Raw genomic sequence first — 26546 nt, forward strand, 5'->3', positions numbered from 1 at the left:
GTGTCCGATTTGTAATGTGCGCAATCGGGACTCACTCGGCCGCCATTAAGCTATTCCTAATGCTATTGAATGCATGAACTTGTTCATCCCCCCACTCCCAGCGCCTGCCTTTCTTCAAAAGGCGGGTCAAGGGCTCACTTAGCGTCGCGAAATCCGGTATAAATTTCCGATACCACGATGACATTCCGAGAAACCTACGCAATTGTCTCAGTGTTCGGGGCGCCGGGTACTCTAGCACGGGGCGCGTCTTTTCTGGGTCTACTGATACGCCTCCCGCCTCCACCACGAAGCCTAAATACTTAACCTGAGATCTACAGAACTCGCATTTATCCATATTAATCGTTAATCCCGCAGCTTTAATCTTATCTAGCACTCGCTTTAGCCATTCGAGGTGTTCCTCGAAAGTTTCCGTCGCGATAATTATATCGTCTAGGTACGCGAAAACGAAAGGCTCCATTTCCGGGCCTATTAAACTATCTAATAGTCGTTGGAACGTCGCGGGGGCGCCCGTTAATCCGTATGGCATTCGAACGAAATGATACAAGCCCTTTCCCGGGACGCTAAACGCGGTAATCTCTCGGCTATCTTTATTTAACGGGATTTGAAAATAAGCCTGGCTAAGGTCGATTGTAGAAATATATTTTGCCGAACGTAACTTATTGAGTATCCCGTCCATTGGTGGTATCGGGTACGCGTCCTTCTTTGATATCTTATTAACTCCGCGGAAATCCAGGCAAAACCGGTACTTGCCATTCGATTTCTTTACCATCACGATTGGGTTCGACCATTGACTTGCTGACGGTTCAATTATTCCGGCTGCTAACATTTTATCTACCTCTGCGCGGATTGCTTCTTGCACCTTTGGCGAGACTAAATAGCAACGTTGCTTTAGCGGCGGGTGATCTCCTACTTCTATTTTATGTTCGGTCAAATTGGTCAGGCCGGGGTCTCCCGATGGTGCTACTATTTTCCGTAAAAAATTTTTCAGATGTTTTTTCTGATCTTTAGTTAGCTCCGCGAGCCCACAAACGCGGGGGTCTGTTTCTTTCGACTGAAACTGGTAGCGGACGCGAGGCCTATCCGCGAAATGCCATTCCCCTTTTCCGAAATCTAGCGTGATACCGAACTTTGTCAGGAAGTCCATCCCCGCGATACACGGCACGGCCAAGTCCGGCAATATGCCTACCGAGATCTTCCGACTCCGGTCCTTTAGATGGATAGAAAGCGAGGCTTCTTTATTAATCGGGGCTATTTGACCGTTTGCCATTCGGATTGTTGCGCCCCCCTCTCGCGTGGTTGGGACGCCTAAACTTTTTACTATTTGCATCCCCTCGCGACCGAGGAGCGTCATGTTCGAGCCCGAGTCCACCAACGCTAACAGGGGCCGGCCGCCTATCCGGATTGTAATATACTTCAGCGGGGGGAATTCGTCGGGATCAAGCGTCACGTACGAGAGTCTTTCTTCCGGGGTATCCGCGGTCCGGGCCTCGTTCTCGATAATTGGGGGCGTAGGGACCCGTCCTACTGACCCCCTTTCGCGTTTCCCGAACACCTAGAGCATGTCCGCGTCGTAAACCCCGGGTTCCCGCACCGGTAGCAATGTTGCCGTCGAGCCGCCCTGCAGGTTCTAGCCCGGTGGCCCGTTTGATCGCAGTTCCAACATTTTAAGTTGGAATCATCGGGAATCGATCTCGACGCGACGGCGTCGGTGGTCGCGGCGGCGCTCCAGGCCTCTCTCCCGCTCGGGTCTCCCTGAGCCACGGCCTCCCCCGCGGCAACGGTATTCGGGGATCGCGGTTTCCCCTTCGGCGCGTGGTACGCTAAGTCCGGAAAAAGTGACTGTTCCGGTAACAAGGGGGGTCTATACATTTTGTCCGCGAGAAGGGTTCGTTCCGTCCGCGTAGCCAAATCCTCCAACGTGTGAAAATCGCTAAACTCCCACCGTCGGATCGCGAACTGTAGCCGCGGCAATAAGTTCCGGTGGGCTAATGTGAGCTGCTCCGGGAGAGACCACGGAGGGCTCATTCGCGTGAACAAAGACCGTAAGCAGGTTAAATATTCGACCGCCGGCTCGTGTTCTCCCTGCGTTCTTCGCTGTATTTCTTCCCGAAGGGTCGTTAAATAGTCCGGGTCGCCAAATCGACTTCGCCACGCGTGCTCGAAATCCCGCCAATCTCGCCAATTTTCGCTTTCTAATCTTACCCAATATAGCGCGGTACCCGAGAGGAATAGTGGCAAGCACTTAAATAGTTCGGCGTCATCTACGTGAATAATGGAGCGGGCTTCCTTAATCCGTAACAAAAATGCTTCCGCGTCGCTACCGCGTTGTCCGGAAAAGTGGAGGTTCCACTTTCTCATTATATTGTAAGCCTCGGCTGCCGATCCGCGCGTATTTCCTCTATCGGTATGGCGCGGCGGGTACTCTATTCGCGGCGGGGGTGCCCTCTGATAAGTGTCTCCCCATGTTTTGTGGGGGTCGGGCGGGAAATTGTACGCCCCCAGACTCACGAAGGGGTCCTCCTTTCCCGTCGCCTTGTCCTTCGGGGTCGCCCCCTGGGCCCCCTGAGGACTAGCGGACTGTATTTCGATGGCAGGCGGGGGTGGGGGTGGAGTCGGTTGGTCGTTCATTTTTTTCCGAATCGACTTTTCCTCAAATCTAGCTAAACGCGCGCGTAAAGTTGGCAAAATTCCGGCCGTGTCCAACCCCCGATCTTCTAAATGTCGAACCGCTTGTTCTTTCGTTAGGCGGTTGATCCACCGAAGAGGCGATTCCAGCAAGTCGTCCTCCCGCATAGGAGTCCTATTCGCCTCCCCTTATGACGTCCACCGAACGCGAAACCGAAGACACAAGCAAGGCCTTTTTCCTTTTCCCAATACGCGGAATTACCAAGTACGTTATTATTCCCCAAGCTTATTATTTGGACGAAGAGGTATGCCAGTCGCAATATTATCGAACGGTATTTACTTTCGCGAAACTTAACCGAAATCGAATCAACACAGCCCCCGAAATCGTAAACAGGCAGGAATTCGACTGAAAAACTCAAGTTCCCGAATACCGGCCGCACGCGAACCAAAACAAAGTCGAGCGAAGCGGCCTTCACTCGGCACTACGTACCGCAATCATGGCACCAAAATTCCAGGGCCACGAAATAATAATTCGAAAATCCGATCGAACATATAATTAACACAAGATAATCACATAGAAAATAGGGAAACACATAAATATAACGATAGCACAAAATAAATTCACTTGCGCACGCTCTCTCTCCCGATTTTCGTTAATTGGTATTAAATTTTCGGGCGAGAGGCCCCACGTTGGGCGCCAAAATTTGCGACGACGACGACGATGTCCTCACGGTCTCGCCGGCCGTGGAGGAGCGCGCCGTCGCTTTCTTCACTATAATCTCTATATAGATTCGCGATACTTCTCTCCGAAACCCCGATGGTAGCTCGACTGAGTATTTTTAAGATGTTATGTTGGGCGCCAGGTGCGATTCCACGCACCACGATTCACGAGATCGCAGTATTTCTCAGGCGTGGGCTTCTTTGATCAACCGCGGGTGGAATAGGAGAGGGAGCGTAGCGCAATCATCACACTCAAATAACATAAAACATAAAATTATATTTCGGTTAAGGCAGATAACATGTGGACGATAACGTGTTCCACGGCGAACAAGCAGAATCCGGGTACGCGCCACGTGTCACCCCACGAGCGCGATACTCATTCCTTCGCTAAACTGCTCGGCAATCCCGATTGAATTCGCACAAGAGTATTCCCCGACATAAGTTGCAGCGAATTCTACCCGGACGGTCAAACGCGAAATACTCAAAACGTCTACGTCTAACAATCGAACAATTAACGCAATTTCCTTACGGTCTACCGCGACAACGCTGGGGATCTTCTCTCCCCTCGAAACGCACGACTGGCCTCACCCGTTAGCTCGACGCAAACGTGGGCCATTAATCCCGATGAAACGCACGTATAGCTAATTACAAATGGCATGAACTTAACCGGCAACGATAACTACGAGGCCCTCTCACGCGCGAGAGCCACTTCTCAAAACTACGGCACGGTTAAGCCAACGGCGATCATGAAATTCCACGCGACGAAATCACCCGCAACGAAATTACGCGAAACGAAATTACTCACAACGAAAATACGCAACGAAAGTACACGAAACGATATCACACGCACGAAATTACGAGCACGCTGACTGTCGGCGGCCGTACGTTCTCATCCCCGAGACGGGCACTCGCGATCACTTCGTCGCACGGGCCCTCCCGCGGTATGGCACTCGATATTCTTTAATTACGGCCGATTTCATACTTTACCGCGGCACAACGCAACTCCCGGGAGGGCCTAGGTATTCTCGCGATCTTACTTCGAGGAAGGCTGAGCAGTGGCCTTACAAATTCCTCCTGTTCCGGCAGCTCGTCGCTCGGCTCGCAGGGCTTGATGTTGCCTGGATGGCGGCTCGCACGACAGTGGCGTTTCCTCGGTCCGGCGGGACCACGCAGGGCCCGCGCGCGCCCGCGCGCGCCGGTTTCCCTAGCCTGGTCGGTGCTGCGCCCTGGCCTGCCAGCGATCCCTCTAGGCGATCGCCGCGCCCCACTAGAGCGCCCTTCGGCACTGCACCCATCCGCCGGCGGTAGTTTTGAAGTCCGCCTACGTGAGACCGGCTGTCCAGGCCGCGTCTCACCTTCCGGTTCCTCGACGGCCAGGCTGGACGGGCCATGGCTCGTCGACCGGGGGCGGTACACAGCGGTGGTGGTCCCGTTCCTCAACGGGGACCTTCGTCGGGGCGTCGCCCTCTCCGCGTCCTCCGTATCCGGGCTGCAGTGCTCTCGTGCCACCTGTGACGCCTTGACAGGTCAGCTGATCTGCCGGCTGTGGGCCCCAGCGTGACCCGCCCGCCGACCGTACGCCCTCGGAAGCTCCTGGTTGTCCAGCCGTAAGTCCCTCGATGCGGCATAAGCCGTTACACTCGTCGTGACCCTGGCTATCTGCTCCGCACTCCCTCGACCTGTAACGCTCGCAAAAGATCTTAATCCTAACCTAAATGTTCGCCCTCCGCCCGCCTCGGGCGGAGGCACCATCCCTGACGCCTCCCTCGGCCGAGCTCCCATCTGGGGTACGAGACGCGACATTTGTCACGTCACAATACATATACGAGTCATAATTGAACCTTTCCGGCCATCACGGCCAATAGTAATCCCCCTCGGGGGAAACGCTACAGTGGTGACTATCCGACGTGAGTTTTGCCGAACGAAGTGAATTTCATCGCGCAATACGTTTTTCGCCAGACGCGACGTGACTTTCGCCGGGCGCGGCGTGACTACATCCAGAAGGATTGAGATCACCGGATCACACGCGGATCCCGCGCGAATCGCGTGATATAGACGCACAAACAATAACGCTACGTGTCGAGTGAATGCGCGTATTTTCGAGACGGGTGATGCCCCTTACACGTTCACCGCAAAGGACGACGCAAACGAACGACGACGTGCCACCACCGGACGACCACGTGCCACCACCGGGCGACCACGTGCCACCACCAGGCGACCACGTGCACGCACTAGCAGGCTCTACGACCCCCAGCATCTACAGCGACGAAACCGACAACATGGCTCACGGAGGAAACGGACAGGAAGGACACGAGCTGAACGAAATAAAGGCGCTTAAGTTGCCGCAACCTTTCTGGCGTGACAGCCCTGCCAGATATTTCACGGTAGCAGAAATGACGTTCGCATTACATAGAATCACATCTGACGATTCTAAATACAGGTACGTCGTAATCCACTTGGACACTGACCTCTTGGGACTCGTAGGTGACATTATAGACTCACCACCCACCTATAGCAAATACGAGGCACTTAAACAGCGTATTATAGACAGCCTTTCAGAATCGCAGGAAACTAAGTTGAGACGCCTTCTGCGAGGACAAGTGATGGGCGACGAGAAACCGTCAGTATTCCTACAACGACTTCAGAATCTGGCCGGGGGACAATGCAACGACAGCGTACTGCGCAGCCTTTTCATGGAACAAATGCCAGAACATATGCGAGGGATATTAGCAATCAGCCAGCTGGACGACCTAGCCACGATAGCCGCACAGGCTGACCGTATAGCCAGGGTAACTCGCCCACAAATAAATAACATAAACCAGGCATCCATAGGTGCAGTCGCATTGCCGCAAGACATATCCGCACCGGGGAAAACCGGCCCATCAAGCGACATCGAGGAACTGCGTCACGCAGTCGAGGCGCTTACGCGAAAATTCGAACGCACGATGCGAAGACGTAGCCGAAGCAGAGGCCGAGGAGGCAATCGCAGCCGTTTAACCACACCACACCAAAAAGACGCCCAAAAATACTGTTATTATCACAGGAAATTTGGCGCGGACGCAATAAATTGTCGACCACCTTGTTTCTAGATCACAAAAAAACAGATCCAACAGGAAAACTAGCTGCGCCGGCGAGCGTCGCGGCCGACGCCGGCAAATCGATCCCGCAAGACGTCTCCTTGTCACGGATAAGAAAACGGGCACACGTTTCTTAGTAGATACGGGAGCAAACGTATCAGTACTTCCACAGGAATGGGTCAAACGTGCTTTCCCGACCGATCGATTTTTATACGCGGCGAATCACAATAATACCCACATACGGAGAAAGGAAGCTTACCCTAGATCTTGGACTACGCCGCGAATTCAAGTGGACATTTATCATAGCCGACGTAACAATACCTATTCTAGGAAACCACTTTTTACACGAATATAATCTTCTTCCAGATCTTCGAGGACGACGGTTGTTAGACGGTACAACCAATTTAACCACGAGAGAAAGAGTGACGATAAAAAACACTCCAGCACTTACAACTATTAATTCTGACAACGAGTACCGCGAAATACTCCGTAAATTCATCGAGATCACGAGACCGAAAAAATTCAAGGAGCCACGACACCCCGTACAACACCACATCGTAACTAAAAGACCACCTTGCACAGATCGAGCACGACGACTTTCACCCGAAAAGCTACGTTTCGCAAGGAAGGAAATTGAAACTTGGATAGCAGATGGCATCCTCAGACCATCCAGCAGTCCTTACTCAAGCGCATTGCTGTTACGAGCGAAGAAGGACGGGACATGGAGAATATGCGGAGACTACCGCGGATTGAACCGGATAACACGACCAGACAGGTATCCTGTACCGAATCTTAGAGATTTCGCACATCGACTACACGGACGTACTGTATTCACAACGCTTGATCTTGACCGCGCATACTTCAACATCCCATGTTATGGGACCCGAAGATGGCACCCGAAGATCGAGAGAAGACACGATAATCACACCATTCGGACTTTTTGAATTTAACGTAATGTCTTTCGGTTTGAAGAACGCAGCACAGTCATTCCAACGTTTTATGGACAACATACTACGCGGACTGGATTTTTGCTTTTGTTATCTGGACGACATAATAATTGCATCACGCACACCCGAAGAGCACAAGAGACATCTTGAAACAATTCTAACAAGACTACAAGAACACGACCTTACACTCAAACCAGAGAAGTGTGTTTTCGGGAAACCAGAAGTCAAATACCTGGGATATCTAGTCACATCTACAGGAACTAAACCACTTGAACACAAAGTTCGTGCAATCATAGAATATCCGAAACCAACAAACATTTCCGAACTTCGCAGATTTCTCGGAATACTCAATTTTTATAGATCGTCTCTACCTAAAGCCGCTGGTATACAAGCACCACTTCACGCGCTCACCGCCGGAGCCAAAAAACGAGATAAAAGAAAAATAGAGTGGACACCCGTAACAGACGACGCTTTCGCCAAATGCAAAGAGCAACTTGCACAAGCTACAATACTAGCGCACTTAGCTGAGCAAGCACGACTCATATTGGTTACAGACGCTTCTGACACAGCCATGGGCGCCGCATTAGAACAAGTCATCGACAGAAAACGACAACCATTAGGTTTTTTTTTCCAGAAAACTTACGCCGACACAAGCAAGATATAGTACATACGACCGAGAGCTACTAGCAATTTATACGGCAATCCACTACTTCCGGTACATGATTGAAGGCAGGGACACGGTGATTTACACAGATCACAAACCGTTAACCTACGCTTTTGACCAACGACCAACTAAAGCTTCACCAAGACAACAGCGACACTTGAATTTTATAAGCCAGTTTACCACCGATATACGCCACGTGGCGGGACTCGAGAATAACGTAGCTGATGCGTTTTCAAGAATCAACGATATAACACTACCGATCATCGTCTCAACAGAGGACATCGCGACAGCTCAGCAAACGGACAACGAATTACAAGATCTTTTGTCAGTTCCAGGAGCACTCAAACTAAAACAGTTACGCTTGGACGGTACCGAGACAACAGTCTACTGCGATACATCCACGGATAACATCAGACCGTACATTCCAAAATCCCTAAGGAAGAGGATATTCGACGTAGTGCATAACACGGCACACACCAGCGGGAGAACAACACGCAAACAAATCGCAACCAAGTTTGTTTGGCCATCCATGAATAAAGATATTACAAACTGGGCTCACACATGTTTACCATGTCAACGTTCCAAGATAAGTCGACATGTCGGGAGACAACCCGAGCACATACACGTTCCCGACGAACGATTTTCACACATCCATCTGGATATAGTGGGACCACTTCCACCATCACGAGGCTATCGATACTGCAATCGAACAGCGCAATCGAGCGATTTAAAGCAGCAATCAAATGCCATGAAACCGCCGACTGGGTCAAAGTTTTACCCGTGGTCATGCTCGGACTACGCAATGCTCGTATACGCTCGTATACGGAACACAACTCAGGTTACCAAGAGAGTACTTCGTAGAGGAGGAACCTTTTTAGGACCAACTTCCATTCCTTGAGCATCTCAGACAATTTATGCGGAACATCCGGCCTAGGCAAACTGCACACCACAACAAGCCACAAACATTCATACACAAAACACTCCATACATGCACCCACGTGTTTGTAAGAGTCGACAGCGTGAGAAGACCACTTGACCAACCATATCAAGGACGAGTGAGTCCCGATTGCGCACATTACAAATCGGACACAGCAATATTTCCCGATCGGACACGGTGTCGATTGCACACGGTGCCGATCGGACACGGTGTCGATTGCACACGGTGCCGATCGGACACGGTGTCGATTGCACACGGTGCCGATCGGACACGGTGTCGATTGCACACGGTGCCGATCGGACACGGTGTCGATTGCACACGGTGCCGATCGGACACGGTGTCGATTGCACACGGTGCCGATCGGACACGGTGTCGATTGCACACGGTGTCGATCGGACACGGTGTCGATTGCACACGGTGCCGATTGCACACGGTGCCGATCAGACACGGTGTCGATTGCACACGGTGCCGATCGGACACGGTGCCCTAGGGGTGTAGGCGGGGGGGGGCTCCGCCCCCCCCTGCACCCCCCCTGTGCACCTGGTGGTGTGGGTTGGGTTGATGCGTGGAGCGGGGGGGGGCTTCGCCCCCCCCCCCCCCCCCCCCCATGGACACGCCTTCGGCGTGCCCGGTAGGCAATGTATTAAGTACATGCGTGGGCGGGGGGGGCTTCGCCCCCCCCTGCACCCCCCCCCATTGTGTAAGTAAACCCTGTGTGCAATCGACATCGTGTGCAATCGACACGGTGTGCAATCGGCACCGTGTCCGATCGGCACCGTGTGCAATCGACACCGTGTCCGATCGGCACCGTGTGCAATCGACACCGTGTCCGATCGGGAAATATTGTCGTGTCCGATTTGTAATGTGCGCAATCGGGACAATCCCTGGCGGCCCCTGTCCTGGCATGCCCAGATTTTAAAGAACCTTTCGTGTTACAAACCGACGCGAGCTCGGTTGGGTTGGGGGCGGTCTTAACTCAGAACTTAGAAGGGGAAGAACGCGTAATAGCCTATGCCAGTCGCGTATTGTCGGACCCGGAAAAGCGGTACTCGGTGACTGAACAAGAGTGCCTGGCCGTGGTGTGGGCCATTCAGAAGTTCAGGCCGTATTTAGAAGGTTACAAGTTCACCGTAGTTACGGATCATAGTAGCTTGCGGTGGCTCCACAACTTGAAAAATCCCACGGGTCGTTTGGCCCGATGGGCGTTAGAATTATTAGAGTATGATTACACAGTGGAGTACCGCAAGGGAGCCCTACACCACGTGCCCGATGCCTTGTCACGAATGTATGAAAGTGCGGAAGGTGGAAGAGTAAACGCCGCAATCGAGATCGAAGAGTGTGAGGGTACAAGTGACGAGTGGTATCGCAGGCGGTATAGGGAGGTAGCGACTGACCCGAAGCGGTTTGCTCACTGGAAAATAGTTGATCGGCAGTTATACTTTTTGCGACCGCGACCGGTGATTTCGGACATAGTTGAGGATTTGGACCGGTGGAAGTTGGTATTGCCGAGAGAATTACGCGCCGAGGCCCTTCGCGAATCCCACGACGCGCCGCAGGCCGGTCATTTGGGAGTCGAAAAGACATATCAGCGTCTCGCCGTGTCGTACTATTGGCCAAATATGTTTCGCGAGGTCACTCGGTACATTCGGACGTGCGACACATGTCAGAGGACGAAGGTCGAGCAAGCTAGTCCCGCGGGGTGGATGGGCCGCCGCGTTATAGAAGGGCCGTGGACTTCGATCGCCGCGGACATAGTGGGGCCCTTGCCTCGCAGCAAGGCCGGCTACCAGTACCTTCTGGTGATCCAAGATTTATTCACAAGATGGATCGAGTTAAAGCCGTTGCGAGCGGCTACCGGCCCGAAAATTAAAGAGGCGTTGGAAGATCTTATCGTGTCGCGGTGGGGTACGCCGAAGATCCTCCTCACAGACAACGGAACTGAGTTCGTGAATCGCGTGATGAAGGGTTTCGCTGAGGAGCATGGCATCACGCATGCCACGGTGCCGCCGTACCATCCGCAGGCCAACCCCGTGGAGAGGGTTAATCGGACCCTGAAAACTATGATCGTGTCGTTTATTGAGAGGGACCATCGGGAGTGGGATAAATACCTTCCACAGTTTCGTTTTGCTTATAATACTGCGTCGCATTCGTCGTTGGGAGCGTCACCGGCGTTCGTGAATTTGGGACGCGAGTTAGTGCCGCCGAACTTGTTGCGTGACCAGGGGGAGGACGTGACTCAGGTGGAGCCGCGGGACCCGGCGGAGTGGTCCCAGCGGATGATCGAACTAAGGGCCGTTCGAGAATGGGTGGCGGAGAATATGGATCAGGCGAACCAGAGGCAGGCCGCGCATTATAATCTGCGTAGGCGACCGCGAAGATTCCGAGTCGGGGACTTAGTATTAAGGCGGCAGCACGTGCTTTCGTCAGCCGCACAGAATATCGCGGGAAAACTGGCGCCGAAATTCCAGGGACCCTTACGAGTAAAACGGGTGATCTCTCCGGTGGTGTACGAGTTGACACAGCTGGACGGGTCAACTGTAGGGAAAGTGCATGTTAAGGATTTGAAACCGTACTACCCTCCTGTCCCCGACCCGTAAGGATAATACGGTAAACGGTAGTCCGGCAGTAGATTTGACTGATCAGGGGAGGAGATTAAGAAAAGATTGGGAAATCGTTTCGTGTAATACTGAGTAACGTTGAAAGGGGAGACGCATTGACTGATCGGGGCCGGACGGGGCGAAGCCGTCACCGGCAAAATAAGGTCTCATGAGGGAAATTGTCAAGTTGGGGTAAACTCCGAAGGCTTGAGTGGTGGCCACCGGCAGACCGGGGCCGACGTCCCCCTCGGCACTCGTCTGGGAGCGGGGAGTTGTGACGTGACAAATGTCGCGTCTCGTACCCCAGATGGGAGCTCGGCCGAGGGAGGCGTCAGGGATGGTGCCTCCGCCCGAGGCGGGCGGAGGGCGAACATTTAGGTTAGGATTAAGATCTTTTGCGAGCGTTACAGGTCGAGGGAGTGCGGAGCAGATGGCCAGGGTCACGACGAGTGTAACGGCTTATGCCGCGTCGAGGGACTTACGGCTGGACAACCAGGAGCTTCCGAGGGCGTACGGTCGGCGGGCGGGTCACGCTGGGGCCCACAGCCGGCAGATCAGCTGACCTGTCAAGGCGTCACAGGTGGCACGAGAGCACTGCAGCCCGGATACGGAGGACGCGGAGAGGGGGACGCCCCGACGAAGGTCCCCGTTGAGGAACGGGACCACCACCGCTGTGTACCGCCCCCGGTCGACGAGCCATGGCCCGTCCAGCCTGGCCGTCGGGGAACCGGACGATGAGACGCGGCCTGGACAGCCGGTCTCAAATAGGCGGAATTTGAAACTACCGCCGGCGGATGGGCGCAGTGACGAGGGGCGCTCTAGTGGGGCGCGGCGATCGCCTAGAGGGATCGCTGGCAGGCCAGGGCGCAGCACCGACCAGGCTAGGGAAACCGGCGCGCGCGGGCCCTGCGTGGTCCCGCCGGACCGAGGAAACGCCACTGTCGTGCGAGCCGCCATCCAGGCAACATCCAGCCCTGCGAGCCGAGCGACGAGCTGCCGGAACAGGAGGAATTTGTAAGGCCACTGCTCAGCCTTCCTCGAAGTAAGATCGCGAGAATACCTAGGGCCTCCCGGGAGTCGCGTTGTGCCGCGGTAAAGTATGAAATCGGCCGTAATTAAAGAATATCGAGTGCCATACCGCGGGAGGGCCCGTGCGACGAAGTGATCGCGAGTGCCCGTCTCGGGGATGAGAACGTACGGCCGCCGACAGTCAGCGTACATGTAATTTCGTTGCGTGTGATATCGTTTCGTGTACCTCGTTGCGTATGATTTCGTTGTGAGTAATTTCGTTTCGCGTAATTTCGTTGCGGGTGATTCCGTCGCGTGGAATTTCATGATCGCCGTTGGCTTAACCGTGCCGTAGTTTTGAGAAGTGGCTCTCGCGCGTGAGAGAGCCCCGTAGTTATCGTTGCCGGTTAAGTTCAGGCCATTTGTAATTAGCTATACGTGCGTTTCATCGGGATTAATGGCCCACGGTTGTGTCGAGTTAACGGGTGAGGCCATTCGTGCGTTTCGAGGGGAGAGAAGATCCCCAGCGTTGTCGCGGTAGACCGTAAGGAAATTGCGTTAATTGTTCAATTGTTAGACGTAGACGTTTTGAGTATTTCGCGTTTGACCGTCCGGGTAGAATTCGCTGCAACTTATGTCGGGGAATACTCTGGTGCGAATTCAATCGGGATTGCCGTGCAGTCCAGCGACGGAATGAGTATCGCGCTCGTGGGGTGACACGTGGCGCGTACTCGAATTCTGCTTGTTCGCCGTGGAACACGCTATCGTCCACATGTTATCTGCCTTAACCGAAATATAATTTTATGTTTTCTGTTATTTGAGTGTGATGATTGCGCTACGCTCCCTCTCCTATTCCACCCGCGGTTGATCAAAGAAGCCCACGCCTGAGAAATACTGCGATCTCGTGAATCGTGGTGCGTGGAATCGCACCTGGCGCCCAACATAACATCTTAAAAATACTCAGTCGAGCTACCATCGGGGTTTCGGAGAGAAGTATCGCGAATATCTAAAGAGATCTATAGTGAAGAAAGCGACGGCGCGCTCCTCCACGGCCGGCGAGACCGTGAGGACATCGTCGTCGTCGTCGCAGTATGTAAGGTAGTAATGTATTTACACTATGTACAACTTAGGATAATTATACACTGTCGAGTAGAGAACTCGATGTCTGGGTTAGATCACGGATCTCGCGTACAAAGTATTAAACGAATATCGTAGAAAAACTATGTGAATGTCCGTTACTGACGAGACACGAGGTACGAGTGTCCGTTTCGACCGTTATAGATGCGCACGCTTCTGTCTGCGGCGCTGGCGTGGGAAAATCTTAAGGCGGCTCTCCATCGTTCCGTATCGCGACCAATGAGGTGTGAGAGTCGCTATAGATTGATACAATTATTTTGTTTGCTTCAAATTTTTCTTTTTTGTAAACCTTATTGACATTCTTTTCGCTTCATTATAAATGTAGTTGTTTTCATAATTTTCTTGTTGTGTTCCATTTAATATTTTATTAACAAATTTGCACCATTGAACAATAAACTCTTGTGCAGTTTCCTCTATCAAATAATCAAGTAGCGTGGAACAATGTGTTGAAATTCTTGTAAATACTTCTAAATATAAAATACTTTTTAATTTCTTCTTGATTTCTGTTTCATAGTAGAAGTTTACAAATTTCAATTCTGCAACTTGTAATGCGTGCTCTATAGTTCTCAAAATATCCTTATTTTTTAGCCATTGTACACATTCTGCACATTGCATTACAGTTTTATTTGTTATAATATTTTTTATTATTTTATCTGTATCCACGAAAATATAACAATTTGTCGCTGATGGTATTGAAGAATCTGTACATTCAGTTTCTTCTTCTTTTTCGTCGTTTTCACAACTTTTAGCAGTAGAAATCATTTTTGATAGCGATAATGATGTCCCTTCATCATTTTCCTTACAATTAGAAGAAATAGAATCCTTGGATGTCAAGTTTGTCGTCACAAGCGTCTTAAAAGAAGCACAGAATTGATATGAGGTTGGATTATTGTCTGTGCCCGTGATCTCTAATCTGACTGAAACAGTTTTCTACAAGATCTTGATTCAGATATCTTAAATTGAATGAAGAAAATCCACATTTTTGTAGTATATTTCACACATACTGTGCCCCTTTGGTAGTCCATATCCAATTCGTTAGATATTTTGCATTATGTCGTATATGTTTATGGGTTGTATTTTCAACAAAATCCATTTGCCGAATTTTATTAACAGCATTTTGCCAAAATGAAATGTGATTACTTACTGGACTTAAAATACATGACAATTCCTTATTTTCTTTTTTGTTGAAGGAGTCAAACAATTTATCGAAAAATATCGCATACGGTTGCCACAGGTTTGAAGTCACATTTTATAATTACTGTTAACCATTGCTTTATACATCTTATTAGTTGAGCAGTACGAGTTGCACTATTACAAAAACCATAGCTAATAGGCATATGATTACCAGATGCAAAACATCGAATGTAAAACATGATTGCATGGTCAGCAAATTTTCTCGTTCTTTGCATCCCCCAATCTTCGATTCCAACTATTTTGTCTTTACTTCTGTCATAATGCAGGGCAGGTTGCAATGACATTTCATCCCAAATTAATACTACGTTTAAATCTTTGGGATCTATTTCTGTTGCGACTAATTTCAAATATTTGAACATGATATTATTGCACACAGTGTCCAAAGGAATAGTTTGCAATTGTTTATTCAAAGTAGTTATTGAAGGACACAATAGATATTTGGAGAGAAATTTGTATGATAAGCGGGATCTACGGCAAACTCCTATGCAAAATATCTTTTCTTCAACCGTAAAACGTCTGGCCTATTAATAAATTTAAAAAGGACATATTTTTCAAAAATTATATTAACATAAGATATCAATAAAAAGAATATTACATGTATTTATCACATCTAGATATTCATACATCATTTTGATATAATTCCTCAACTCGGAAACGTGGTTAACTTCAAGCGAAACCATCTCCGATTAACGCAATCTTCCGATTAAGTACGACATATCCAATGAACTGTACAATCGTATTTGTCCTTAAGCAGTGCAATTGATCAGTTCCACTGGATTTGTTACTTAATCGGAGGCTCGCGTTAATCGGAGAAACCGGCCCTTAGAATTTAAAACATTTATTGTACACCGGGACTAACAATGATAGCTATTACATATTTATGATAGTAAAAATATAACATAATGTTAGTAAATATATAAATATACAAAGCATAAAGCGGGACCTACAATAAGAATTTGAGGTGTAAAATTTATACTTTAAGCCTTAAGCTGTAAGAAATTGACAAATCATAGTTAAATATTTTTTTCACATACAACTGTGATTTGTCAATTTCTTACAGCTTAAGGCATAAAACGTAATTTTACACCTTAAATTCTATCATTGTAGACTCCTCTTAATCTATACACATTTCATATAAATATTCTATAAAGAAATTATAAAAAAATTATTGAACAATACTTGTATTTATGAAAAAAAAATTAGAAAATTATATAGGAATATGATCAAAATTTTATTTTAAAAATGCCCTGATATTTTCCGGATTTTCCTGGTAATTATTGACTACGTTTATACGACGGCTTAAAATACGATTTAATAACTACTGTACATTATCTAATCAAAAAATTTTTTTTTCATTCTTTTTGACGTTAATTTAAGGTCATTTTTTGTCCAAGACGTCATATGTCATTTATATGACGTGTATTTGGCGTTTTATTGTGGACGAAAGTATGACGTCATGAAAAGGACATGAATTAGACGTTATTTTAAGACCAAATTTGGTACACAATTTTATTTTTATTTTTTGAGTTTTTCTTAATTAAAACAGACCCATATAGTATGAAGCTTGCAAGAGAATGCAGGAACGTTACAAGTTGCAATGCAATGTTGTAGAGACACGTGCAACATTTCGTTGAAATATTAGAACAACATTGCAGAAATATTATAAAAATAATAGAAAATATAGTACTATAACTTACTCCGTGAACATATATGCACATACATAAAGTAAAGATTAATTTTTGAAGTGAAACTTCTTTAGGCACGGTAGTGAGTTTGATTCGCGACACGAAAAAGTGTAACGGAAGTGAAACTTCTTTGGTACGGTAGTAAGTTCGATTGTGCGACACGAAAAGTGTAACGAAAATTTGACCAATAGGCATACGGCGTTGGCGAGACGGTTCTTCTTCTGGCACGGTAGTAAGTTCGATTGTGCGACACGGAAAGTGTAACGAAAATTCGACCAATAGACGTACGAAATGAAACTTCTTTAGTACGGTAGTAAGTTCGATTGTGCGACACGAAAAGTGTAACGAAAATTTGACCAATAGGCGTACGGCGTTGGCGAGACGGTTCTTCTTCTGGCACGGTAGTAAGTTCGATTATGCGACATGAAAAGTGTAACGAAAATTCTTCTTCTTTAGTACGGTAGTAAGTTCGATTGTGCGACACGAAAAGTGTAACGAAAATTTGACCAATAGGCGTACGAAATGAAACTTCTTTGGTACGGTAGTAAGTTCGATTGTGCGACACGAAAAAACGTCACAAAATAGTGTCACGAAAATTCGACCAACAGGCGTACAAAGTGAAACTCCTTTTGGATCGGTAAGTAAATTCGATTTTGCGACTCGAAAACGCGTCATGAAAATTCGATCAGGCGTACGGCACTGGCGAGACGGATATAGTGAGAACTGCGTGTAACACTATATTTATATTTAGAATTATATATGCCCATATATATAATGATATATGGACCCATTTATAATTTTATATAAAGCCAAATTTCATATATAATCACATATAATTATATATATTTATATATAATTAAATATAGAATTATATACAATCTTTTTTTCCCGGGTAGAACCAGTAACTGTTCGCACAGATAGTGACTGACAGTGCTGTGTTGTGTTGCCTACGAGTATACATACCGGGTGTCTCAGATCACCCGTATCACCCGATTTATTCGTAAACGCAACATTTTAGAGAAAAATGTTCCAGACCAAAGTTGTATGGTTTCAAGGGGTACATAAGATGGTGTCATTAGTTTTACCTTAAATAGTTGCTTGAAGGTCACGTAAAGGTCACCTTCAATTTTTTAAATAGAACTACCTACTTTTTATTGCATATTCTTGTAGCTTATCTTGAGGGCTTTCCAAAACACTATAAGAAAGTATTTTTTTATTAAGTACTTTTGGAATTATAAGGCTTGAAAGTTCTAGTATTTTGACATAAAATACAAAATATCTTGTAAAACATCAAGTTTTCGGTAATGTTACCTTAATACTTTTATGCACAGAATAATGAGACGAATCAATTGGTATAAAAAAAGCATAGTTCCTTTAAGAAAAAATATGTAATTTGCAACACGCATCTGCATACTTTTTCTTAAAAGCAACTATGTCTTTTTTTCAATGAATTTTTTTTAGATTTGTTTCTTTAAATTTGATTTCTAATTATTTTTTAACTTTGATTCGATTCATTAAAAAAATTCTTTATTTTGTCAGGTAGCGTCTTTAGGCGTTCTCAAATATTGTTAACATTATTATATTAATATTATATTATGTTAAATATACGAATTTTATATTAATAATTATTGTACATTAATTGTAATTATGTTATTATTTTTAATATTTACCGGTTATCATTAAACAATTTTTGAACACATAAAGATATGTTATATAGGAGTATTAGCAACAAGGAAGCGCCAGAGTCAAAGGATCACCACTAGTCCGTTCGATCATCGATATCAAGCAACGTTAAGTGCGGTACTGACTTGGATGGGTGACCGCGCGGCTGTATGCACACACGACATATACATAATAAAAATGTATTTTCTTTTTTTGTTTTTCTAAAATTCTTAATTTACAAAAGCATAACGGCATATACATACCTTTAAATGACTCATATTTATGTAATTTTTAGAGCATTTTTAAAATTATTATAAACTTACGTCATATACTGATGTAAATTTGACGTCATCCGATGACGTCACTTATGCTGTGACAAATGGCCGTCAATATAGGATCATTTAGACGTCATACTGACCGTCAGTTTGACGTACGTTCCGGCGAATGCGTACGTAAAAAAGACGTCTAATTGACGACGTTGTGCTACCTGGGATATATATATATATATATATATATATGTGTGTATATATAGAAGAAAATGGTTCGGGACTTTTCGACTCAATTTTTGATCAGGAATAACGCTATGTAGTTAGTGCGCGTTTTTAAGGAACACCCTGTGTATATATCCGGCACCTGCGGGCGTCGGAAGCGTGTGCTAGTGATGGCACAACTGAACATTGATCGCTTATCGTAGAGCTTGGCAGATCTGCTCAGTGGGTGTTGTCACGTTGTCGTAAGCTTTAAGTAGCATGGAGTGGTCAGACTCCCGATTGCGCATGCATGTTCGTGGCTCGTCTCACGAATACGGATTTGCACGCCTGCACGGTCCGAGTCTTCACGTCACTTCTCGAAGTACCGCGATTTCCAAATTGGGGGGTAAATCAAATAGGTCAAACGAGGTAATTTGTCGCTTCCATATGCGTATATATATATACAGGGTGTTCCTTCAAGACCGCGCACTAACTACATAGCGTTATTCCTGAGCAAAAATTGAGTCGAAAAGTCCCGAACCATTTTCTTTTATAATGCTTTACCAAGCTGTAATTATTGAGTAAAGTCAATCCAATCAGCGCCGACCTTCAGCCGGGCGCACGTCAGTGAGCCACGCGCCTGGTAGTGTGCGTGAGCGCTCCGCCGCCGCGGCCGGGCCGCGCGCCGCCGCACAGTGGGGCGAATCTATCAAAAACCGGATATTGGACGAAAAAATGAAAAACGTATAATTCAAATTTTGATGAGATTTTATGTTAATATATATTCTAAACTATAAATAAATGTGCTTATAATTGATTTTATCCTTTGTTATTTCCTCAAAATGATCTGATAAAGTATGACATTTTCGTGAATACTGAAATTCTAGTAATTCGATAGGTTACTTTCTAAAGTCTCCGCCGAAAGTATAACTGCGAATATGAGTTAAATGCCTATCAGAACTTATTTATTAGGGTTCAAAAAACATATTTATTTTAGTTTTATGTCATTTGAGTACTATTATATATTAATAAATATACACGACATATTCGACTATTAAAAATTTCTTATATACTTCAATATGCAAACAGGAAGAAAGTTTGTGGATTAGAATGGATTAAGGTTTACTCTGCTCCATTTAATAGGGCAAAGTGTCTAGTTTTTGGCCATATATGATCATTCATCCCCTTTCGTCCCCCTTTTTGAGATAATTGACCTCAAAGTTCACTCGACATAGTCAAACGTCGTCCATGAATAGCTCAATGGACGACGTTCGATCATGTCGAGTGAATATAGATGTCTATTTTCTCATAAAAGAAAGACGAAGAGGATATATAATTTGTTTAAATATTGCTATTTTATAACAATTAATTACATCCATATTTTATAACAATTAATTACATTAATTAATATAATAGCAATATGATAAATATTATTGGATAAATGTATTTGGAGTACTGCGCATTCTGTAAATCCATGGGCCAATAAGATTGCTCTACGTTAAATTATTCGTTCTCCTCGAGGGGGAGGGAAAGGGGTGGGGAGGGGAGGGAAGGAGAGGGGAGGAGGAGGAAATAAAAACAGCGGAGATAAGAACTTTTCGTTAGTTTTTCTCGATCAGTAGTCGATTAAAGACTTTTTGATTTTGAAAGTTTTGATTTTTGTCGTTGTTTTATACAATTCATTTTGCGTCCTTTTCAGGATACAGTGAAAAATATATAGAATATATAAAGTATACAAAAGATTATACTTTAACAGGCTCGCAAAATGGAAAATTTCCGAACGAATCGTCAACTTTTTAATTGTATGCGTGCAAATAATCTTGATTTATCAAATTATGAGACTTTAATAAGCCACATAATATCATGTATTGATACTGAATTACCCAAAATCACGTTGGAACCATTGAAACGAAAATTCATAAATTTCACGAAGAATTTGAAGTCAAAATGGATAGCTAGCCGTTACGATTACAATTACATTACAATTACGGTTACATTGCTGGATTCGCTGTTTCGAATGCTTATTACATATTTCGTATAAAATTAATATCAAATGTTGGTCAGCGAGGAATGAGAGTCATAAACGAAAAGTCGAGCAAAAAAAAAGATACAGACTGCCTTCAGAACAAAAGCAGGTCTCTTGATAGACTTCGTGAAACAAGGAAAAGGTACATCCAATGATGGCAACACGGCCAAAAAATTTTTTGCTAATCCAGAATTATCAGCTGCCATTACAGGTTGCGCAGGTTTAGATAAAAACTTAATAACTCGATTTGGAGTTTTGTTGCAAGTAATCGCTAGCGGTAATAGGATTAACGTGTTGGAATTCGAATCTTATGCTTTTAGAACTGCCGAATTATTTGTATCATTATACCCATGGTACTACATGCCAGTCTCAGTCCACAAATTATTGATTCATGACAGTGATATTATAAAAAATGCTATCGTACCAATAGGACAATTATCTGAAGATGCTCAGGAAGCAAACCATAAATATTTTAGAAAACATAGAGAAAATCATTCGCGAAAAATGTCGCGAATACAAAATAATGAAGATATTTTTAATAATTTGATAATTGCTTCAGATCCAATAATATCTAATTCGCAAAAAATTATGGGACATAAAAAGAAAGAATTAACTGAAGATGCAAAATGTTTATTATATTTCAGCGATAATGATGTAGATGATGATTAAGTTCAAGAAATAGATGTGAGAAGCAAGAAAAACAGTTCCTTTTCTATTATAAAACTCACAAAAATTAAACATCCCGAGGTTTAAGACTATCATTGAAAATCAAATTAACTTCATTTTTTAACCGACTTCAAAAAATGAAGGTTCTATATTTGGCGTGTATGTATGTATGTATGACTACGATTTTCTTTAAAATTACTGAACGGATTTGAATGCGGTTTTCACTGTCCTATAAAGCAATTCTCCAGAAAGGTTTTAGTACATAAAATATTGCGCTAAAACATCAGGGTACGAAGCAGTAAGAAAATATGCGATAATAATTATTTATATTAATTTAATGAAGCACTAAAAAAGTATAAAATAAAAAATTTTTTTAAAAATAGAACCGACTTAAAAAAACTAAAAAGTATTTAAAAAATAAAAAAATTATCTATGCGCTTTATGAAAAATTGTTAATTAAATAATTTTGATTTTATACACTAAATGTATAATAATCGTACATTATTTATGTCAAGTTTCAAGTCATTTCATTGAAAAATGTAGAAGTTATAAGCAAATGACCGAAAAATGAGGCGTTCGCCCCACTGTGCGCCGCCGCCGCGTTGAACGTAGCGGCGGAGCGCTCACGCACACTACCAGGCGCGTGGCTCACTGACGTGCGCCCGGCTAAAGGTCGGCGCTGATTGGATTGACTTTACTCAATAATTACAGCTTGATAAAGCATTATAGAAGAAAATGGTTCGGGACTTTTCGACTCAATTTTTGATTAGGAATAACGCTATGTAGTTAGTGCGCGGTCTTTAAAGAACACCCTGTATATATATATATATATATATATATATATATATATATATATTGGAAACTGTAGTTTAAGTATAAAAAAACTTATATTTACATAATTATTATGATCAAATTCTTGATTGTAATGTAAAATATTCCATAAAAATTGCAAGTGTTGTCAGAGACTAAATACTCTGTTTTATTATAATGACCAGAAATGTTTATACGATAGTAAGATTAGATTTTTGATTAGGATTGGAAATGTACCTGTGGTGCTTTATCATGGTTCCTTATGAGCATATTCATAAAATTCTGTCGTACATGTGCTGTTGTATCTATATTCCCTTAATGATCATTTGTACGTAATTGTATTGTTCGTGACCTGTTGTTTTTTTTTGCTACGTTATTAAGTCTCTCTAATCGTCTATGAGCTTTCTTTATTTTTACTATTTTTTCGTATAATTTCTTCGCTGCAGGACTTAATAAATTTTTACGAGTAATTTCTTGAAGATCGGGTCTTGTACATACTTTTAATTGTGCAGTTTGTTCATTTAATGTCTTTTTAACATTCTCGTTTTCTTTTTGTTGTTGCGTTAACACAAACAATTTTGTTTTTTAATACATTTGCAGTTCCATTTGCTGTTGAGCCAATGCTGCTTCATTTTTTTCTTGACGCAACAACATATTGTTTTGTTGTTGCAACGTCTCTTGTTCGTGCAACAATGTCTGTTCATGTTGTTCTTCATGTTGTTCTTCATGTCGTTCTATGTTGTTTTCCATGTTCATTATAATCGACATTAATATTTTCAGATATATGTTGTGATACTTCTGATATGTGTTGTGGCACAAGCACAGATGGGACTGCAAAGTGCAGTAATATTTTTCTTGTTGGAGAACCGCTGTAATCATCATCACGAAAATGTTTATAGCATATTCATAACTTTTAATTTCACTTTTATCTTCTAATTGTTTCATATTCAATTTTTGAAACCATTTCTTGCAACGTTCGACATCCTTTGGGAACGCATGAGAGAGAATGTTTTTTCCCGAACGACATTCCGAGACACAACATCTTCTCACCATATTACCTTTTTATAGCGAGGATAATTTATAGTGGTAATAATGCGACCTAATAACAAGTAATGATATGGCAAAATGTACTAACAGAACGTCAATTGAGATAATAAATCAGTTACCACATTACTCACCAGTTAATTAGCAATTAGCTTCTTGTTAGTCTGATTGGATCAGATCGAATATTCAAAACACGTAATATTGGATAACACTTGATTATTTTAATAACAGTAATGAACAGTAACACTGTGTAATGCGTGATCACGCGTGATCAAAAGGTAAATATATGCTGATACCGACAGCCATATTGATTAATTAGTTCAGCTCTTGTGGGTGACATACAGCGAGGGCGCCACAAACGCTGGCTCCTCCAAAACCATGGGAGATTGTAGCCCCTGAGTGGAATGGCGACGTTCCAATACTGCGATGTGTCACCGTATTCAGAAGCTGCTGCGCTACGTCTAGGTATTTATACCACTCGTGAGGCTTCGGCGAGGCTAACTTTGTCAACAGAGGAATGAGTGTGCGATTTACACGTTCCACCTGTCCATTTCCTCGAGGTAGTCCTGTGATCAACGAATGCTCTATACCCTCGGTCCTGCAGAATTCTTCAAAGTCTTGAGAGGTAAAGGCAATTCCTCGATCAAAAGTTATTCTTCTCGGATTGCAAAATAATGCCGCTTGCTTCTTCAGATGTGTCAGTACCTCAGCCGTTCCCGTTGACTTCGTGGCATACAACCAGGTAAATTTTGAAAAAGCATCAATCACTACAAATATATGATGATAAGATTTAGCCGTCGAAGGAAAGGGTCCAAGATGATCGACATGTTTCCTTTCCGCTAAAATGCAGCTAAGGCAGTTTCTAATAACTTTCTCAATCTTTGATCGGAGATCTGGTATCCAATAGTTTGCTTTAATTAAATCTTCTGTCTTCGCGATAGAAAAATGTCCCTGCTCGTGCATCTTCCTGATGACTTGACTCTGCATCTTCTCCGGCACCACTAACAATTAGTGGAGTACGTACATCTTTTCGGCTTAGAAACGAAGACGATGACGATGATGACGATCAAACGAACGCTTCCGTTTTTGTCCCAAAATTGTTTTCGTTTTCTCTTGTAGCGAACGTTTCGAGGAATTTGCTTACGACGGTTCGTTAGCATATGTTTTGCGGTAATTAACAATTATACGGAGCCGTCATATTTTCCACAACGCGTAGGGAAAAAATTGATTGGTTTCTAATATGTATTCAGAGAATGTTGATTCATCATATTATTCTTTCAAACTTGCTTTCCTCCTTTTGAAAATTTACACCAAGAGAAACTTTTGTTACATATTACTTTATATTGATTTTTTTTAACATTTCTATTTCTTAAAAAGGAAATGAAAACCGTAGAAGAAAATTATTAAACTTATCTTTATCGTGTTAGGAATTCATTCAATTATATCGCTACGTGTCTCAACTTCTCTTGTTCAAAACAAAAAACTAATTTATAGCTTTTGATTTTACATATAATTGCTAAATTTCAGTTTTGTCACATGCGATTTGTGCGGGCTTATTTCGTGGAGCAAATATTTTGTTGCGTTTTCGAGAAAGTGTTTATCCGATCATTAGCGAAGCGACGCGATGCATTTATATTCGATCACGAGGGACTATGCGCAAATTTTTGCATTGTTTGCGGATTTTATAACTTTATTGACGAATATAAGATCTAAGATCTTTCGTATAATTGATTTACGATTAAACTCGCGCTTTATTGAGGCTCAGATGTACACCCGTCTGTATCACGTCAATAAAAATCTGGCAGCAAAACGTGTATGAATTCATTCGTTCAGTAAAGGATGCGCGTTGACCTTAGAAGCACACGTTGGAATTTCATCCGGAGAGAAAAAAACTTTGTCGCGTTTTTTTAATCTTTCTGGTTCTCAAAATAAATTCTTTGTGTATATTTTTTTGTGCTCATAATATTATTTGATTTTTGTATGCCGTCTATAGAAAGAAATCTATCACACACAAACACACACACACACACACATACAAATAATCATACCACACGTACAAACAATATATTGAGAAATAAAAATAATATTTACGACTCTTATAGAAATAATATTTATTTTCATATAGTAATTATATTACAATAATTATTAACATATTTCGATCAAGCTATTTCTTATTTAATTTATTTATTGTTGTGCATACAAAATAGTAAGAATTGCTTTTATATATATATATATATACATATATATATATATATATATATATGTACAAACTTATTTCTTACAAATACATATTTATGTATATTTATAAATTGTGATTTTGAATATTGAGAATATAAAATGGGCCCCTCCAATGCCCATTTCCGTGAGAACGCAACCAATATCTTTTTTTTGTCTCTCCGATTTTTATTTACAAATGATACATTTGTAAAAATCAATAACGTTACAACAGACGCTTCTGGCATTAATTTTGTCAGTACCGTCAGAATAAACAAATCTGATTTTTATTATAATCAGTACCGTCCGAATAGACGCTTTTGACATTTACATTTATTTTATTTTTGTATTATGGCCCCTCCAACGCCCATTTCCGTGAGAACGCAACCAATATCTTTTTTTCGTCTCCGAATTTTATTTACAAATGATACATTTGTAAAAATCAGTAACGTTACAACATACGCTTCTGACATTTTGTCATTACCGTCAGAATAAACGTATCTAATTTATATTACAATCAGTACCGTCCGAATAGACGCTTCTGACATCTAATATCTACTACAAATGCATAAATATGAATTTGTAAAAATACGTATCGGCTCGAGCGAATATCATAATATATATTACTAATACCGCGGAAACATCATGATATTATTATTTATATATGACACATACTACGGCCGTGTTCCGATATATACTACCCGTACTAAAAATTTATTCGAAATCTAAAAGTAAAAAGATTCACATTACGTACTCTGTCAGGAATAATTAGTGGAATCGACGTTGATGCGTCGATGAATGGTCGCTTTCAAATACTGGTTGATATTTTTATCTTTTTGTCTTTATCATAATTATGTTATGTTCATTGAATAATAGCAAACTGTCGTACAACATTTCTATTCGTTTTTTTGGTTCATTCTACATCAATACACAGTATATACATACACTAAGCTTTCTAACTTTGCGTCAATTCAATATAGAGTAAAGACCATGATTTAGAAATAGATAACAGCTTTACCAATGAAATATTAAAAATTATTTATATACAGGGTGTCCCATTATA

At 43.6% G+C, this 26546-nt stretch overlaps 1 protein-coding gene and 2 pseudogenes across 1 annotated transcript; 1 reads left to right on the plus strand and 2 right to left on the minus strand.

Annotated features, from left to right (window-relative positions):
- The first annotated feature begins 5456 nt into the window (after positions 1-5456).
- Positions 5457-6434, plus strand: LOC139824084 (uncharacterized). The gene has a single exon (XM_071796584.1). It carries the CDS (start codon positions 5457-5459, stop codon positions 6432-6434), a length of 978 nt encoding a protein of 325 aa, XP_071652685.1.
- A 7530-nt stretch (positions 6435-13964) lies between these two features.
- Positions 13965-14922, minus strand: LOC139824085 (uncharacterized; annotated as a pseudogene).
- A 7-nt stretch (positions 14923-14929) lies between these two features.
- Positions 14930-23104, minus strand: LOC139824086 (uncharacterized; annotated as a pseudogene).
- Positions 23105-26546: the final 3442 nt, after the last annotated feature.

Source organism: Temnothorax longispinosus, unplaced genomic scaffold (genome assembly GCF_030848805.1).
Source record: "Temnothorax longispinosus isolate EJ_2023e unplaced genomic scaffold, Tlon_JGU_v1 HiC_scaffold_26, whole genome shotgun sequence".
Taxonomy (NCBI): domain Eukaryota; kingdom Metazoa; phylum Arthropoda; class Insecta; order Hymenoptera; family Formicidae; genus Temnothorax; species Temnothorax longispinosus.